Raw genomic sequence first — 19,382 nt, 5'->3', positions numbered from 1 at the left:
GTAGCTAAAGCTTAATAATAGCCACACCATACAAAACCTTCACAAACATTATTAGGGTAATATCAAAAGTATGTCAAGCCATTGTTTATAGGGAAAATATGAGCAGAAGAGCAAATGTAAATCAGGGGAAAAACACACTACCCTCTCCTGTGCCCCTCCAAAAAAACACAGAAAGTTTGACTACCCTCCCCTATTTTGGACCACCCCACCCCAGTACATGTTGATCTGTCCCTAATGGACAATTATTTAAAGGATTTGTTACTGGACAAGTCCAGGTAGTCCCTCCCTGTTTATCAATTTTCTTACATTGGTGCCTAATAAAATGACCACGACGATGTTCTTGTGTTAGCAGTGGGGTACTGAGTTGCACTTATGAGAGGCTTACTGAAGACTCAGGGTAGGAATCACAATGGCTTTTGAATGACTCAAGAGATTAAGAGAAGGAATGGCTGAGAGGAATGAGAGAAAGAGATGGGAAGAAAGAAAGAACAAGAGAGAGAAAAGAAAGGAAACTTGAGGGGACAAAAGAAAAAGAACAAGAGAGCGAGAGAGAGAGAGAGAGAAATAGGAAGGATCATGGAGTCCACCATGTTGGCAGTCATGCATGGTGTGGTTTGGCGAAATCTCGCCAATGAGAAAAACACTGGTTGAAAATATGTAATTTTTGCAGTTGAAATTATGTATTTTCAGACAGTTTTGCTCACTGAATTTGGGGTGCAGGAGAGGACGTTTGCTGACCTTGAGAGGGGAGATATGGGAGTGGGACACGTAGCCATGCACATTCTCAATCTCTGAGAGGTTCTTCTCCGACACGTGCACCAACTCAGGGGCGCGCACCTCGTTGGTCAGCCGAGGGAACCCGTGCTCAGGCGGAGAGTCCTCATCTTCATAGCGATATTGCTTTAGAACGGAGGAAGACGTGAAGGAGAAAAGGAGCACAGTGGAAAAGGGAAAAGAAACAGTAAAAGGTCAATCAGGAGGACAACAATAATAGACAGACATATATTTAAGTTCCACTTTGTGAACCATGCTGTTTGTAGAGAAATGTTACAAAGTAACATAATACATTGACTAGGCTACATGTGCAGCCCAATTCTGTGGCCCAATGAAGTGAATGAGGAATCTTCTGTGATGGTTCATGTTACCCATATGGTTCCCATATGATTCATATGGCACTTCACCACTACTAAACTCTTGTGAAATGACAGTGAAAGCTTAGTCCCATTGGGGGTCTTGCCAGCAAGTGTGAATCTATGACAGCGTATATAAGTGAGAACATGTGGGCCCTTCCAGAGGATGTCAGAATGCAAAATGATGGGTGAACTGAAACATGGTAGCCTTGTTGAAATTGGAATGGAAAGTGAGAAAGTTGCACTTCTTTTCTAAGGGCCTTTTTGTGAAATAACTAGTGCCGGGATTCAATCAAAGCCGTGTTGTGGACAAATGCATTTAAATACAATTTCCCTCACCCTCGCGGATATGGCATTCACGGTAAAGCTGCAGATGACAGCTTAAGCAATAATTACCTTTAAAAGTCAAGTGCAGTGCGCTTGTCGACAACTCTCCTTGGATTCAATTCTGGCTTAGGTGAACATTGCTACATTTAGTAGCAATAACAAAAGAGACAACGGTGCTGCAATGGATAGCAGCCGTTTTACTGGCTCCTGACTAATACTGCGATTTTGTGTGGTTTTTTTTGTACGTAAGGTTTCCGCCATCTTTTCCTATGGCCGAAAAGAGCTTCTGAACATCAGAACAGTGATCACTAACCTCAATTTGGATTAAGATTTCTACTTTTCTACCAACAAGTCAGTAGCAGAGGACATACTTCTCACTCTGAACTAGGCCCTAATCCCCGAGCCTCGGAAAAGAAAACGGCTACGTATGAGGAGCCGACGTGTGGGCACCCTGACGAAATGACGTTGCTAGTACATAAACCGTTTCTACCCTCCGTTCTATTGGTGAACGTACAATCTCTGGAGAACAAACTGGACAAGCTCCGTTCAAGACTATCCTATCAACGGGACCTGAAGAAATGTGAAGTTTCTCGAAGTTAATGGCTGAAGAAGGACATGGATAATATACAGTGCCCTTGGAAAGTATTCAGACCATTTGACTTATTCCACATTTTGTTAGCTTACAGACTTATTATATAAAAATAAAAAAATTAAATTCCCTCATCAATCTACACACAATACCCAATGACGACAAAGCAAAAACATTTTTGCTAATGTATTACAAATAAAAAACGGAAATATCACAATTACAAAAATATTCAGACCCTTTACTCAGTACTTTGATGAAGCACCTTTGGCAGCGATTATAGCCTTGAGTCTTCTTGGGTATGAAGCTACAAGCTTGGCACACCTGTATTTGGGGAGTTTCTCCCATTCTTCTCTAAAGATCCTCTCAAACTCTGTCAGGTTGGATGGGGAACATTGCTGCACAGCTATTTTCAGGTCTCTCCAGAGATGTTCAATCTGATTCAAGTACAGGCTCTGGCTGGGCCATTGAAGGACATTCAGAGACTTGTCCCGAAGCCACTCTTGCGTTGTCTTGGCTGTGTGCTTAGGGTCGTTGTCCTGTTGAAAGGTGAACCTTTGCCCCAGTCTGAGGTCCTGAGCAGGTTTTCATCAAGGATCTCTTTGTACTTTGCTCTGTTCATCTTTGCCTCGAACCTGACTAGTCTCCCAGTCCTTGCCTTCTGAAAAACATCCCCATAGCATGATGCTGCCACCACCATGCTTCACTGTAGGGATGGTGCCAGGTTTCCTCCAGACTTGACACTTGGCATTCAGGCCAAAGAATTCGATCTTGGTTCAATCTTTAATGAGGAGTGGCTTCTGTCTGGCCAATTTTCCCATCTCCACAGAGGAACTCTAGAGCTCTGTCACAGTAACGATCGGGTTCTTGGTCACCTTCCTGACCAAGGCCCTTCTCCCCTGATTTCTCAGTTTGGCCAGGCGTCCAGCTCTAGTGAGAGTCTTTGTGGTTCTAAACTTCTTCCATTTAATAATGATGGAGGCCACTGTGTTCTTGGGGACCTTCAATGCTGCAGAAATGTTTTGGTAACCTTCCCCAGATCTGTCTCGGAGCTCTACGGATTCCTTTGACCTCATGGCTTGGTTTTTTCTCTGACATGCACTGTCAACTGTGGAACCTTATATAGACAGGTGTGTGCCTTTCCAAATCATGTCAAATCATTTACCACAGGTGGACTCCAATCAAGTTGTAGAAACATCAAGGATGATCAATAGAAAAAGGATGCACCTGAGCTCAATTTCGTGTCTCACAGCAAAGGGTCTGAATACTTATGTAAATAAGGTATTTCAGTTTTTTTTATATACATTTGCAAACATTTCTAAAAACCATTTTTTTTCGCTTTGTCATTATGGGGTATTGTGTTTTTTATTTTTATTTAATCCATTTTAGAATAAGGCTGTAAAGAAACAAAATGTGGAAAAAGTTAAGGGGTCTGAATACTTTCCGAAGGCACAGTATATCTATCTGTTTTTTCTATGCATTAGCAGGACAGAATGGTAGCGCCGGGTAAGCTCAAAGGGGGAGGTGTGTGTCTCTTTGTTAACAACAGCTGATGCGCAATCTCTAATATTAAGGAAGTCTCGAGGTTCACCTGAGTTAGAATAGCTCATGATAAGCTGTAGACCATACTATTTACCAAGAGAGTTTTCATCTATATTTTTTGTAGCTGTCTATTTACCACCACAAACCGATGCTGGCACTAAGACCGCACTCAACGAGCTGTATAAGGCCATAAGAAAACAAGAAAATGCTCATCCAGATGCAGCGCTCCTAGTGGCCAGTGATTTTAATGCCAGTGATTTTAATGCAGGGAAACTGAAATCCATTTTACCTCATTTCTACCAGCATGTAACATGTGCAACTTGAGGTGAACAAACTCTGGAAGACCTTTACTCCACACACAGAAAAACACATACAAAGCTCTCCCTCGACCTCCATTTAGCAAATCTGAACTCTATCATCCTGATTCCTGCTTACAAGCAAAAACTCAAACAGGAAGTACCAGTGACGTGCTCAATATGGAAGTGGTCAGATGAAGTGGATGTTAAGCTACAGGACTGTTTCGCTAACACAGACTGGAATATGTTCCGGGATTCATCTGATGGCATTGAGGAGTTTACCACATCAGTCTCCTGCTTCATTAATAAGTGCATCTACAATGTCGTCTCCACAGTGACCATACGTACATATCCCAACTATCTGCACCGAGCTAAAGGCTAGAGCTGCTGCTTTCAAGGAGCGGGACACTAATCCAGACACTTATGACAAATCCAGCTACATCCTCTGACGAACCATCAAACAGGCAAATCATCAATACAGGGCTAAGATCGAATCCTACTACACCAGCTTGGATGAGGCAGGGTATGAAAACTAGCATGGATTACAAAGGGAAACCCAGACGCCGAACTGCCCAGTGACGCAAGTTTACCAGACATGCTAAATACCTTCAATGTTTGCGTCGAGGCAAGCAACACTAAACCATGCATGAGAGCACCAGCTGTTCCGGACGACTCTATGATCACGTTCTCCATAGCCGATGTAAGACCTTTAAACAGGTTAACATTCACAAGGCCGCAGGGCCAGAAGGGTTACCAGGAAGCGTAATTAGAGCATGCGCTGACCAGCTGACGAGTGTCTTCAATGACATTTTCAACCGCTCTTTGGCCCAGTCTGTAATAACTACATGTTTCAATCAGACCCCCATAGCCCTGTGCCCAAGAACACGAAGGTAATGTGTCTAAATAACTATCGGCCTGTAGCACTCACATCTGTAGCCATGAAATGCTTTGAAAGCATGGTCATGGCTCACATCAACACCATCATCCCAGACACCCTGGACCCACTCCAATTCGCATACCGCCTCAACAGATCCACAGATGACGCACTCTCAATCGCACTCCACATCGCCCTTTCTCACCTGGACAAAAGGAAAACCTATGTGAGAATGCTGTTCATTGACTACAACTCAGTGTTCAACACCATAGTGCCCTCCAAGCTCATCACAAACCTAAGGACCCTGGGACTAAACCCCTCTCTCTGCAGCTGGATCCTGGACTTCCAGATGGGCCACCCCCAGGTGGTGAGGGAATTCAACAACACATCCGCTATGCTGACCCTCAACACAGGGGCCCCTCAGGGGTGCATGCCTAGTCCCCTCTTGTACTCCCTGTTCACCCATGACTGCAAGACTCTAACAACATCATTACATTTTCAGATGACACGGCGGTGGTAGGCCTGATCACAGATGACGATGAGACAGCCTATAAAGAGGTTAGAGAACTGGCAGTGTTGTGCCAGAACAACAACCTCTCCCTCAACGTCAGCAAGACAAAGAAGCTGATCGTGGACTACAGGAAATGGAGGGCCGAGCACGCCCCCATTCACATCAACGAGGCTGTAGTTGAGCGGTTCGTTAGCGTCAAGTTTCTCTGTGTCCAAATCACTAACGATCTATCATGGTCCACACACACCAACACAGTTGTGAAGAGGGCACAATGCCTCTTCCCTCTCAGGAGGCTTAAAAGATTTGGCATGGGCTCTCAGATCCTCAAAACGTTCTACAGCTGCACCACTGACAGCATCTTGACTGGCTGGATCACCGCTTGGTAAGGCAACTGCTTGACATCTGACCGCAAGACGCTACAGAGGGTAGTGAGTATGGCCCAGTGCATCACTGGGGCTGAACTCCCTGCCATCCAGGACCTCTATACCAGGCAGTTTCAGAGGAAGGCCCAAGTCAAAGACTGTTCTCTCTGCTACCACACGGCAAGAGGTACTGATGGTCTGGAACCAACAAGACCCTGAACCTCTTCTACCGCCAAGCAATAAAACTGCTAAATAGTTAACCAAATAGCTATCCAAACTATCTGCATTGACCCTTTTTGCAGGAACTTTTATGACTCATCACATACACTGCTGCTACTCTTTATTCCTAGTTGTATGTACATATCTACCTCAATTACCCCATACCCCTGCACATCGACTAGGTACTCGTACCCTGTGTATATAACCAAGTTATCGTTACTCATTGTGTATTTATTACTACGTGCTTTATTTTCTACAATTTCTCTATTTTCTTTCTCTCTGCATTGTTGGGAAGAGCCGTAAGCATATTAATGTTATCTACACCTGTTGCTTATGAGGCATGATTTTGTATTTGAAAATACACTAAAATGAAATTACTGATGGAGTGTCTTGTTTAACTGATCCTTTGAACTTGCCTTGGGATACAGTGGACAACCATGTCTTTCTTGTCGCAGAAGTAGACAATGCTTCAGATTACCTTTCTGAATGTCTTTCTTCCTGCCTTCACAGAAGTTATATCATGGCAAACACATTTTGCTTGATTTCTCGCATGAGGTGTTTGACAAATGACATTTGCTTTTTGGATGTAACATTTTCTATATTCATACCTAGAGAAAGACAAGGCAAAGCGGTCTATTATAAACCTGCTAAGATAACTCATCGCTATATGCCCACATAACCCTAAAATATTAAAATCAACTCAAAACAATATGAAATAAATACCTATATCAAGCTAATACTGTATGTCCCATAACCTATGTTATCCATGACAGAGTGAAAAGGGGAAATACCCCCAAGGCCTGAGTGCCTTATGATATGAAAGCAGTGAAGTCCTCTCTGTGTACAGCACAAGAGCGGAAAGCAGCATGAGAGTGGCATGGATGGGCAGTGCCCTGCCCGAAGCATGGGGAGAAGGATGGCATGAAGATGGGGCCCGAGGGACAGTGTAAAGTCCCCTCTCTCACCCAGGGAGCGTTCATCAAGTCGGGGTTCATGCATGCCGGGGGCTGGCCAGTGTGTGGGGACCCCTGCACCGCAGCCGGCCTGTTCTGTGGACAAGAGAGAGCAATCCAGCTTTGACCACAAGGGGGAAACCAAGAGAAGAGCAAAAGTCAAAATGTTCAGGGTAAAGTTTCTCATATGGGTACATATCTAGGATCAGTTTACTCTCCCTAAATCCTAACCGTGTGGTTAGGGGAGGGATGCAAAAAAAGGCCTCAGATCTGAGTCTGGGTTAACTTCATCCTGCTCAAAAGTAAACACTCATCCAAAAGCTCCAGTCACCTGGGAAGAAGCTCGCCACACGCAAACACATGTGTGAAACTCAAGACAAACACACCAGCCAGTGTAGCTGTGATAGAAACAAATAGACAGGGTGACGAATGCCACCATGCTCTCCAACAATTAGACCCACCACACACACAGTTTGGGCAGACAGTAATGGCTGGAAAACCACGGGTCAAAAGAACAAACATGATAATCAAGTTCCCATGTACCGCAGCAACATTGAATGGACACACTCAGATTCCCTCCCAAATGACATTCTATTCCTTAGTGCACTACTATTAACCAGTGTCCATAATGCTCTGGTCAAAAGCAGTGCTCTATGTAGGGAATATGGTGCCATTTGGAATTCAGCCTAAATAAGCGATTCACAACATTCAGCAGGCTCGGAATACAAAAATCCCAGTACGTGATGAACCAAAACAATAGATGAGATATCTACGACTGAGGGAACAGCGTTATAGGTGGATCATGTCAGCTGCAATGCACCAGCAATCACAGTGATCTTTCATAAGGGCCTCGAGGCAGGAAAATGAAAACTGCAGGAAACATTTTTAAGAGTTGAGGGAGAAGCCTATGTATAGGGCAGCAGGTAGCCTAGCGGTAAGCAAAAAGGTTGCTGGTTTGAATCCCAGAGCCGACTAGGTGAAAAATCTGTCGTTGTGTCCTTGGATATAATGTTAAATGTATGCTATAAGCCTAATGCTATAGCGCCCAGCCCCTCACCCTGTGGAAATAACATCAAGAGCAACAGGCCAGAGAGAACGATCTCAATATATATTCATCTGCAATAAGCTCGTTACACATATCAGATTTCCCTGATTTAAGCCTCAGTCATATTTTAAAGCATCTTTCCACACGTTCCTATGCAGAGGAACAATCTGATGCCTCAAACTCTCCAATTACCCCACATCCTGTGCTAATAATCTCGCTTTATGATTAGACACTAAGCACTGTGGCCGACTGTCTAATCCACTGTCCTATTTTTCCTCTTTTATCACTCCCTCGATCTTTCCTCAGTTTCTCTTTTACCCTTTTCACACTACTGAGTCAAGCCAAGTTATACATCCACCATAGTTGCTGGAACCGTACTGGAAAGGCCAATTAAAAGGAAATATCAGACCCAGTACAGTTCGGGTTGACACGCTAATCTGAAAAGGTAATTACATTCTCAAACTAATGCATTCTAACTCGCTCTCTCTTTCGCTCTCCTCTAGTAGTCTGAGTAAGAACAGACAGACAGTGAACACTCCAGCTGGTGCCCACAGGGCAAAGCTCATGCACTCTTCCTCTCTGACCACAATTCCCTTTCCAAACTAAGTGGACCTCAACCATCTGACCCCTATCAGACTACCACAGAGTTCTAACCCCCAGTACTACACCAAATACAGTACATGGGTTTGATTCCCACGTCTGCCACACACTAAATATTAACACAACACCTTAGTCGTTACGCCAAGAGATCCGATCCCCTTGACAAGGTCGCTAGGTTTTGGGTTAGGGTTGCTACAATATGCTTACTGTATATTATGATGGGTTATTGAAGGACATACTGTAAGCACTAACATTGGTCACTTAGGGAGTGGGATGTCACTGGCTTAAGGTAGAAATAACGGTGCTTGGCCTCTCGAGTGGCGCAGCGTTATAAGGCTACAGACCCAGGTCTGTAGCCTATAAGACTACAGACCCGGGTTCGATCCCAGGCTGTTTCACAGCCGGCAGTGACCGGGAGACCCATAAGGCGGCGCACAATTGGCCCATCGTCGTCCGGGTTAGGGGAGGGTTTGGCCGACCGGGATGTCCTTGTCCCATCGCGCTCTAGCAACCCCTTGTGGCAGGACGGGCGCCTGCAAGCTGATTTCAGTCACCAAGCTGTACGGCGTTTCCTCCGACACGTTGATGCGGGTTAAGCGAGCAGTGCTGCTTGGCAGAGTCGTGTTTCGGGGAGAACCTTTGCCTCTCCCAAGTCAGTACGGGAGTTGCAGCGATGGTACAAGACTGGAGCTAACAATTGGATATCAATTAGGGAGAAAATGGGGTAAAAGTAAAAAATAAAAAAAAAAAATTACAAAAAAAAATAATAATAATAATATATATATATATAAATAACAAATGTAAAGCTGTAGAGTGATTTAGGCATAGATTCAATCAAATCAAGCATTAACCAGCGATAGCCGACACCCGCATAGCTTGTGTTTTGGCTATATACAGTAGATTTAATGACACTCAAATTGAAAATAATTTAAGTAAATAATGAGGATTTGTATCAGCCTAATAGAGGTGTAGATTACATCTCACATTCCAGTGTTCAAACTTGGAAACAAAGGCCGCATAGGATCTCTCTCAATGTGACTCTGTGTAACCCTCATTTTCTCTCTCTATGTCATTTATATGTATCCATACTGTAATGTATGTATCTGTATCCAGAGATAAATGTGTGTGCAAGAGAGACATTGCGTGTGAATGTATTACACTTGTGTGGATTCCATTTTAAGATGCCATTATATCTTGCGTTGGCACAGCTCCATTGAACCGGCACACTTTTCTCACTGCACCCTGTAATTGAATATAACTATTCAGATAGGGCAATCAGCAGACGTCATCCCACACTGGCACTTAGTGTCTGTGCCTAACGTACCATAGCAATGCCCACTGAAAAGTGGAAACTGGCAGTGCCATTCCTTAATATCGGCACAGTAACATAAAATGGCCTCTACGCATCTTCATTCTATACGTTATTAAGACGCGGCTCAGTTGGTAAGCTCGTGGCGCCGGCAATTCCAAGCATCCTGGGTTCAATTCCGGGGGGATCACATACACGACTATCGCTTTGATAAAAGCTTCTGCCAAAAGGCATAAACTGCAAACGGTTATATTATGGCAACATTATCATAACATCATAAATGACCTCTTCTCAAAGGAATGTACGTGTTCTTTTAGAGTTGTGCTTTTCTTGAGCTGATGATATCTTTCAATCTGTAAATTGAGAGGACTTGAAATTGTACGGTGTCTCAAGTAAAAAAAAAAACACTTCAGTTAAAAACTTTATACGGAGTAGAAAGGAAACAGTGAACATAAAATAACTGGGATGCCCACTCTCACACACACAAACACAGGAGAGGGGCACATGTGCCCGGTTACTCTTTTCCAACATGGCCACTTCAGATGAACATAGAGAGCTGATGAACTTGGCTGCAAACACAGAGGCAGGTGTGTGTCACTATGCCTCCTGTCTGTCGCCCAAAATGGGATGTAGAGGAGTACTGGACAGATGGTTATGGGGAAAAACTAGGCCTAATACCACTCTGTTGCATTTCCATGACCATTTCTATCACAAATTGGTTACACTTTCCATTACAGTGCCCTTATTACTGTGTCATTTCCTGTAATTGTAATTACTCACTATTACACTGAACTTAAACTGTACTTAAGAGTTACTTAGGGTTAGAGTTAGTACCTAAGTAAGGGTTAGGGTTTAATGAGTAATTACAATACTTATTACACTTTAATTACACAAGTAGTTACACAGTAATAACGGCAGTGTAATGTAAAGTGTTACCCAGAAATCACATTAGCTCTCAATGTATTCTGTGATTCTGTGCGCCATTCTATTCATATGTAGGGAAGAATGGCATTTCATTCAATCCCCTGTAGACCTATACAGATGCAGTGATATGAAAATGTGGGGTTGGCCCATAAGCGGGCATACTTTACTTGAAGTTGTAAAGATACCATATGACGAACATAACACATATACCACCATGCAAGTTACACAGGATTGCAACGTATTGGTAGCACATGTAACCACTACACTATTGCACCACAACTGCTTTGAATGAGAATTTGGCGAGTTGTGAAGCTACCGTCTAACTCAGTGTTTCTCCATCCTGGTCCTTGGGACCCAAAGGGTCGCAAAATTGTTGTTTTTGCCCGAGCATTCACACACTTCATTCAACTAATCCACTCATCATCAAGGTTTTGATTTGAATCAGGTGTGTTAGTGCTATAGGGCAAAAATAAAAACGTGCACCGCTTTGGGTCCCTAGGACCAGGACTAAGAAACACTGCAAGTGCCAACAACATTTTGGTTACCAAAGTAGTTATGGAATAACTATATATGCATTAGGAAGAGGTAATGTGAAGTGTTACCCATTTACCTTGACTTTTTATAGTGTGTAGGCCTACATGTTCAAGCAGCCAGAATCTCTCAAAATCATTGAGACATTATCCAGAAAGAGCAGAGCTGAGCTAAGCTTTTCCTCCCTTTCAACATGAGTCATCCTGAGCTACCATTGACAGCAGTGAGTGTGCATTCAAAAATATGCTTGCCATAGTTCTTCAAAACATTGAAACTGACACATAGTTAAAGGGATAGTTCACTCAAAAACAATACTTGAGTATGTTGTTCATCAGTCCACTGTTAACGCAATCCCAAACAATTGTGCATGTCACGTTCCCAAGATGGATCACTTTCAGTACAGAGCAAAAACTGTGAAGTCTTTTACATCATATGTGTTATTAACTATAGCTACATTAATAAACTCAGCAAAAAAGAAACGACCCTTTTTCAGGACCCTGTCTTTCAAAGATAATTTGTAAAAATCCAAATAACTTCACAGATCTTCATTGTAAAGGGTTTAATCACCATTTCCCATGATTGTTCAATGAACCATAAACAATTAATGAACATGCACCTGTGGAACGGTAGGCAATTAAAGGTCACAGTTATGAAAACTTAGGACACTAAAGAGGCCTTTCTACTGAGTCACACAAAACACCAAAAGAAAGATGCCCAGGGTCCCTGCTTATCTGTGTGAACGTGCCTTAGGCATGCTGCAAGGAGGCATGAGGAACGCAGATGTGGCCAGGGCAATAAATTGCAATGTCCGTACTGTGAGACGCCTAATACAGCGCTACAGGGAGACAGGACGGACAGCTTATCGTCCTTGCAGTGGCAGACCACGTGTAACAACACCTGCACAGGATCAGCACATCCGAACATCACACCTGCAGGACAGGTGCAGGATGGCAACAACAACTGCCTGAGTTACACCAGGAACACACAATCCCTCCATCAGTGCTCAGACTATCTGCAATAGGCTGAGAGAGGCTGGACTGAGGTCTTGTAGGCCTGTTGTAAGGCAGGTCCTCACCAGCAACAACGTTGCCTATGGGCACAAACCCACTGTCCCAGGACCAGACAGGACTGGCAAAAAGTTATCTTCACTGACGAGACGCAGTTTTGTCTTACCAGGGGTGATGGTCGGATTCACATTTATCGTTGAATGAGCATTACACCGAGGTCTGTACTCTGTAGCAGGATCGATTTGGAGGTGGAGGGTCCATCATGGTCTGGGGCAGTGTGTCACAGCATCATCGGACTGAGCTTGTTGTCATTGCAGGCAATCTCAACGCTGTGCGTTACAGGGAAGACATCATCCTCCCTCATGTGGTACCCTTCCTGCAGGCTCATCAAAAACATGACCCTCCAGCCTGACAATGCCACCAGCCATACTGCTCATTCTGTGAGTGATTTCCTGCAAGACAGGAATGTCAGTGTTCTGCCATGGCCAGCGAAGAGCCCGGATCTCAATCCCATTGAGCACACCTGGGACCTATTGGATCGGAGGGTGAAGGCTAGGGCCATTCCCCCCAGAAATGTCCGGGAACTTGCAGGTGCCTTGGTGGAAGTGTGGGGTAACATCTCACAGCAAGAACTGGCAAATCTGGTGCAGTCCATGAGGAGGAGATGCACTGCAGTACTTAATGCAGCTGGTGGCCACACCAGATATTGACTGTAACTTTTGATTTTGACCCCCCTTTGTTCAGGGACACATTATTCCATTTCTGTTAGTCACATGTCTGTGGAAATTGCTCAACTTGTTGTTGAATCTTGTTATGTTCATACAAATATTTACACATGTTAAGTTTGCTGAAAATAAACGCAGTTGACAGTGAGAGGATGTTTATTTTTTTGCTGAGTTTAGCAATATGCCATATTGCACTATCTATAGTGTATGGCAGGATCAGTATTAAGAGGTCGTAGCGCAGAAGCTAATGTGCCATATCTACAAGGGGCCAACAAAGACCCAGCTGACTTGAAAGCTATTAAAAACGACTAGGAAAAGGCTAGGCATTTTCAGTTACAATATGGTTGCAGAAAGATCGCAAAATTATATTTGTCATTTTAAAAACTCACGCAATGGTTAACCGTTTGGTCTGAAATGATTAACCTTTGGTTGCATGAGGTTTGAAAATGAAAAATACATTGGGATGAGGTGTGGAAGGGATTAGGTGTTTGCAAAAAAAAATAAAAAATTGATTGGGATTCTCATTGAATGTACAGATTATACACTGTCAATACCTAACTGTACAGTTGTATTTCTGATTATTTTAGTCACCAATTACACACAGATATACGTAGTTTATACAATTGTTAGGGTAAATTCCTCATCAGTCCATTTGGTCTCAAAATATCATTATTTTCCACATATTTGCCTCATAGTTATCCTAATAGCAGGTCTACGTTTACCTTCCTGGAAAGTCTCATGATGTTACAAAACCAGAACCAAAACACATCATCATGTGTCACGTCCTGGCCAGTATATAAGGTTAATTGTTTTGTAGTTTGGTCAGGGCGTGGCAGGGGGTATTCGTTTTATGTAGTTCGGGGTGGTGTGTTTTGGTGAAGGGTCATTTGGTTTAAGTATTCCGGGGTTTTTGGGCACTGTTTGGTTTTCAGTTATTCTATGTCTAGTCTAGTATGTCTGTTTCTATGTCTGGTTAGTTGGGGTTGGGACTCTCAGTCGAAGGCAGGTGTTGTCTATCTGCCTTTGATTGAGAGTCCCATATATGAGGGTGTGTTTGTTATTTGTGGGTGATTGTTCTGTGTTCAGCCCTAGGCTTTGCCAGACTGTTTGTTGGTTGTGCGTTCATTCTCGTGGTTTGTTATTTTGTATTCATTTTGGAAAGTTAATAAATCTCAAAATGAGCATACATGTACCTGCTGCATTTTGGTCCTCATTCACCGACGACAACCGTGACAGAATCACCCACCACCAAAGGACCAAGCAGCAGAGGAAGGAGCAGACGGAGTTCGAGCTGGACTGGCGGGAGAAGTGGACTTGGGAGGAAGTTCTGGACGGGGCCGGACCTTGGCATCAGGCTGGGGAGTATCGCCGCCCGCAGTGGGAAATAGAAGCAGCCAAGGCAGAGAGGCGGTGGTACGAGGCCAGAGACGCGCTGAGGGAGAAGCACGAGAGGCACCCCCAAGAAATTTTTTTGGGGGGGCACACGGGTAGTTTGGCTAGGCGAAGGAAGAGCCGGAAGCCAGCTACCCGTGGTTATATGGAGGAGCGTATGAGGTGGGGAGCGCCATGTTTTGCTGAGAAGCGCACTCTCACCCATACGCACGCACAGTCCGGTGCGAGTTATTCCAGCCCCTCGCAGGTGCCGTGCTAGAGCGGGCATCCAGCCTGGTAGGAGGATGCCTGCGCAGCGCATCTGGTCGCCGGTACGCCTCCGAGGACCAGGCTACCCAACTCCCGCTCTACGCACGGCTACCATCAGGCCCCTGCACAGCCCAGTCTGCCCTGTATGAGCACTCCGCTCATGCAGGGCTACTAGTTCCATCGAGCCAAGGCGGGTTGTGCAGGAGGTAAGATCTAGACCGGCTGTGCGCCTCCATAGCCCTGGGTTTCCAGCTCCTGTCTCTCGTGCGGACCCGGAAGTGCGTCCACCCAGTCCGACTCGTCCTGTTCCCGCTCCCCGCACTAAACTGCAAGTGCGTAAACCCAGCCTCGCCAGTCAACAGTCGTCGGAGCTGCCCGCCAGTCAACAGTCGTCGGAGCTGCCCGCCAGTCAACAGTCGTCGGAGCTGCCCGCCAGTCAACAGTCGTCGGAGCTGCCCGCCAGTCAACAGTCGTCGGAGCTGCCCGTCAGTCAACAGTCGTCGGAGGTGCCCGTCAGTCAACAGTCGTCGGAGGTGCCCGTCAGTCAACAGTCGTCGGAGGTGCCCGTCAGTCAACAGTCGCCGGAGTGGTCAGACTGCGCTGAACTGCCGGAGTGGTCAGACTGCGCTGAACTGCCGGAGTGGTCAGACTGCGCTGAACTGCCGGAGTGGTCAGACTGCGCTGAACTGCCGGAGTGGCCAGACTGCGCTGAACTGCCGGAGTGGCCAGACTGCCCTGAACTGCCGGAGTGGCCAGACTGCCCTGAACTGCCGGAGTGGCCAGACTGCCCTGAACTGCCGGAGTGGCCAGACTGCCCTGAACTGCCGGAGTGGCCAGACTGCCCTGAACTGCCGGAGTGGCCAGACTGCCCTGAACTGCCGGAGTGGCCAGACTGCCCTGAACTGCCCCGAGTGGCCAGACTGCCCTGAACTGTCCCGAGTGGCCAGACTGTCCCGAGCGGCCAGACTGTCCCGAGCGGCCAGACTGTCCCGAGCGGCCAGACTGTCCCGAGCGGCCAGACTGTCCCGAGCGGCCAGACTGTCCCGAGCGGCCAGACTGCCCCGAGCGGCCAGACTGCCCCGAGCGGCCAGACTGCCCCGAGCGGCCAGACTGCCCGACGCCCCGAGCGGCCAGACTGCCCCGAGCGGCCAGACTGCCCCGAGCTGCCAGACTGCCCCGAGCTGCCAGACTGCCCAGACAGCCTGGAACGGCCTGAGCCGAAGCCACCTCCAGAAATAGGTGGGTTGGGGAGGGGGGGTGTAGCACAGTGCCGTCGTTGACGGCAGCCACCCTCCCTTCCCTCCCTTTAGTAAGGGGGAATTTTTCTTTTGGGTGTTGTTTGGGGTTATTTTTTGTTAAGGTGCTTCCGGGGTAGCACCTTTAAGGGGGGGGGTACTGTCACGTCCTGGCCAGTATATAAGCTTAATTGTTTTGTAGTTTGGTCAGGGCGTGGCAGGGGGTATTCGTTTTATGTAGTTCGGGGTGGTGTGTTTTGGTGAAGGGTCATTTGGTTTAAGTATTCCGGGGTTTTTGGGCACTGTTTGGTTTTCAGTTATTCTATGTCTAGTCTAGTATGTCTGTTTCTATGTCTGGTTAATTGGGGTTGGGACTCTCAGTCGAAGGCAGGTGTTGTCTATCTGCCTTTGATTGAGAGTCCCATATATGAGGGTGTGTTTGTGTTTGTTATTTGTGGGTGATTGTTCTGTGTTCAGCCCTAGGCTTTGCCAGACTGTTTGTTGGTTGTGCGTTCATTCTCGTGGTTTGTTATTTTGTATTCATTTTGGAAAGTTAATAAATCTCAAAATGAGCATACACGTACCTGCTGCATTTTGGTCCTCATTCACCGACGACAACCGTGACATGAGGCTTATTAATGCTCTTGCTTAATTTTGGACATCAAGAGACTAAAAGCAATGTATCTTTAAAAACTTGAAAATTGACATGCTCAATTTTGTGGGACTGTAGGCTATCAAAAGTGAAGAATAATTGAAAAAATGATTAAGTAAAATGACACTTTATGATGGCTTTTAATTTACAGAGAACAATCTAACATTATGGCACTGTATCTTGGCATATTGGTTACTGCCAACAGAAAACCAACCCACAAAAACAACAACGGTTGATAACCATCAGATCTGAAACTTTGACCACAGGGCATGTTTGTACTCGTTCCATATTGTTACCACAATCATAGCACTGAGACACGGCCCATGTAGCATGGTTTAGCAGTGTAGCACGGTTAGCTCTGGGGTGACGTTTCCCCTAGGTACAGATTTAGGATCAGCTTCCCCTCCCCCAATCCTAACCATTAGTGGGGTGGATGAAACCTGATCCAAGATCAGCGTCTAGGGGCAACTTCACCCTACTCGTTCAGCCCACTGAAGTATACTTAGCGTTGCAAAGCTACCGGTAATTTACCAAAGTAAATAGGTAATCTATGTCAATCTATGGTAACTTTGGCAATGTATACTTAAATAGCTTTTAAAAACTGTATTAATATATAGTATTCATTTCTTATATGTGTCCATATTGTCCCTGAGTTTCTAGTGGATAGACCATACAGTTTAAGAGAAAATAGCCTAATTAATGAAAACATTTTCTAATCAACAATGGCATTATTTTCTATTAACTCTGCAACTCTTCCAACTATTGACTTTTTTCACAACTGCCACCAGTTTGGCAGCAAAACATTTACAATAAAGATACAGTATAATGACAGTAAACTATATAAATAAAACACCTCCAAAACAAAGGTCATGTGGTTTGGTAAGAAGAATGCCCCTCTCCCCACAGGTGTGATTACAACCTCTGAGGGTTTAGAGCTTGAGGTAGTCACCTCATATAAGTACTTGGGAGTATGGCTAGACGGTACACTGTCTTTCTCTCAGCACATATCAAAGCTGCAGGCTAAAGTTAAATCTAAACTTGGTTTCCTCTACTGTAATCGCTCCTCTTTCACACCAGCTGCCAAACTAACCCTGATTCAGATGATCATCCTACCCATGCTAGATTACAGTGACATCATTTATAGATCGGCAGGTAAGGATGCTCTCGAGCGGCTAGATGTTCTTTACCTTTCAGGCCATCAGATTTGCCACCATTGCTACTTATAGGACACATCACTGCACTTTACTCCTCTGTAAACTGGTCATCTCTGTATACTCGTCACAAGACCCACTGGTTGATTCTTATTTATAAAACCCTTTTAGGCCTCACTCCCCCCCATCTGAGATATCTACTGCAGCCCTCATCCTCCACATATACCACTCGTTCTACCAGTCACATTCTGTTAAAGGTCCCCAAAGCACACACATCCCTGGGTCGCTCGTCTTTTCAGTTCGCTGCAGCTATGGACTGGAACGAGCTGCAACAAACACTCAAACTGGACAGTTTTATCTCAATCTTTTCATTCAAAGACTCAATCATGGACAATTGTGTCTGCTTCGCATAATGTATGGTTGTCTCTACCTTCTTGCCCTTTGTGCTGTTGTCTGTGCCCAATAATGTTTGTACCATGTTGTGCTGCTGCCATGTTGTGTTGCTACTTTGTTGTTGTCATGTTGTGTTGCTACCATGCTTTGTTGTCATGTGTTGCTGCCATGCTATGTTGTTGTCTTAGGTCTCTCTTTATGTAGTGTTGTGGTGTCTCTCTTGTTGTGATGTGTGTTTTGTACTATATTTGTATTTTTATTCCCAGCCCCCCTCGCCGCAGGAGGCCTTTTACCTTTTGGTAGGCCGTCATTGTAAATAAGAATGTGTTCTTAACGGGCTTGCCTAGTTAAATAAAGGTTAAATAAAATTAAAACAATCTGAAGTAGCCAATACAGCCACTAGATGTCATCTGATAAAAAAAAAAAATTAACTTTAAAATTACCCAAATTCTGGTAGTTTTCTGGGAAACTTACAAAGTTTCCAGTCATATACCCTCCCTTTGCAACCCTACATATACTACTATAACCCTGAGTGACTAGTGCTCGAGGGGTGAGAGAGAGGCCCATCTGACAGCTGGTTAAACTGTGAGGAAAATGTCCTTTTGCTTCGTAAAAAGAGGAACGCAAGACTGAATACGTAATGAGGTCCTCCGGGGAAAATGTGAGCCTATTTTTACACACAATGTTAGAACTGTAACTCATTACAGAGACCCAGCACATGCACAGCCTACTCTAGGCAGACAAATATGCGCTTCTCTTTGATCAATACAGCTAATTAAAAGGCAATCGCTACCGAAATTCAAATTGAATGGCCGTGGAGCCCAGTCCAGGTAGGGATGGAACGAGATGTATAGATTTTCATAAGGCAGGGAAGGTTAGTGCAGAATGGATGGAGGGGTTGGGGGGATTATTGAAACCAGTCTATCAATTAATCTGACCACGCTTTAATGGGTAGATAATCTGAGAGAGAGAGAGAGAGAGAGGTATTGTACTTTACAATGATGATGTTGTGGGACATGTGTGTACAGCACGTCAATGTGGGAAGTCAATAAACAAAAATATACAACTGTTGATAAATGAATGATAATATTACATCAGACTTTAAAATGTCCCTTGGTCCTACAGTATCTGACATCTTAAGAGTTGTTCACATGACTGGCTTGCTATTGGCCACTTTTTCAGGTTTGCCTTGAAGCTTGCAAAGGTACTGCACTCTCTCACACTGGTTGGCAGGGTGTTCCATAATCCAGACCCTTTGATTCAAAAAACAGTCTGGACAAATTTGGTGGACCTAAACTGAGTTGAGCATTCCCCTTTGGTTGAAGCTCTTGTCCCCTTGGTATTGTCCTTGCAATATGTAAGAAACTGC

General features: G+C 44.9%; 1 protein-coding gene across 4 annotated transcripts in view; it reads right to left on the bottom strand.

Moving 5' to 3' along the window:
- The window catches only part of dlg2 (discs, large homolog 2 (Drosophila)), a 389,583-nt gene that overhangs the window by 175,739 nt on the left and 194,462 nt on the right, over positions 1 to 19,382 (bottom strand). For all 4 annotated transcript variants that reach the window (XM_029690593.1, XM_029690595.1, XM_029690594.1 and 1 more), the window contains 2 exons: positions 6,813 to 6,896; positions 739 to 900 (listed from right to left, as the gene is read on the bottom strand). In XM_029690593.1, the coding sequence (XP_029546453.1) occupies positions 739 to 900; positions 6,813 to 6,896 (246 nt within the window). The remainder of the gene's footprint in view (positions 1 to 738; positions 901 to 6,812; positions 6,897 to 19,382) is intronic.

Source organism: Salmo trutta, chromosome 15 (assembly GCF_901001165.1).
Source record: "Salmo trutta chromosome 15, fSalTru1.1, whole genome shotgun sequence".
In the NCBI taxonomy this organism is placed as follows: domain Eukaryota; kingdom Metazoa; phylum Chordata; class Actinopteri; order Salmoniformes; family Salmonidae; genus Salmo; species Salmo trutta.
The sequence above is the reverse complement of the archived record's forward strand: the minus strand, read 5'-3'. Positions and strand labels throughout refer to the sequence as shown.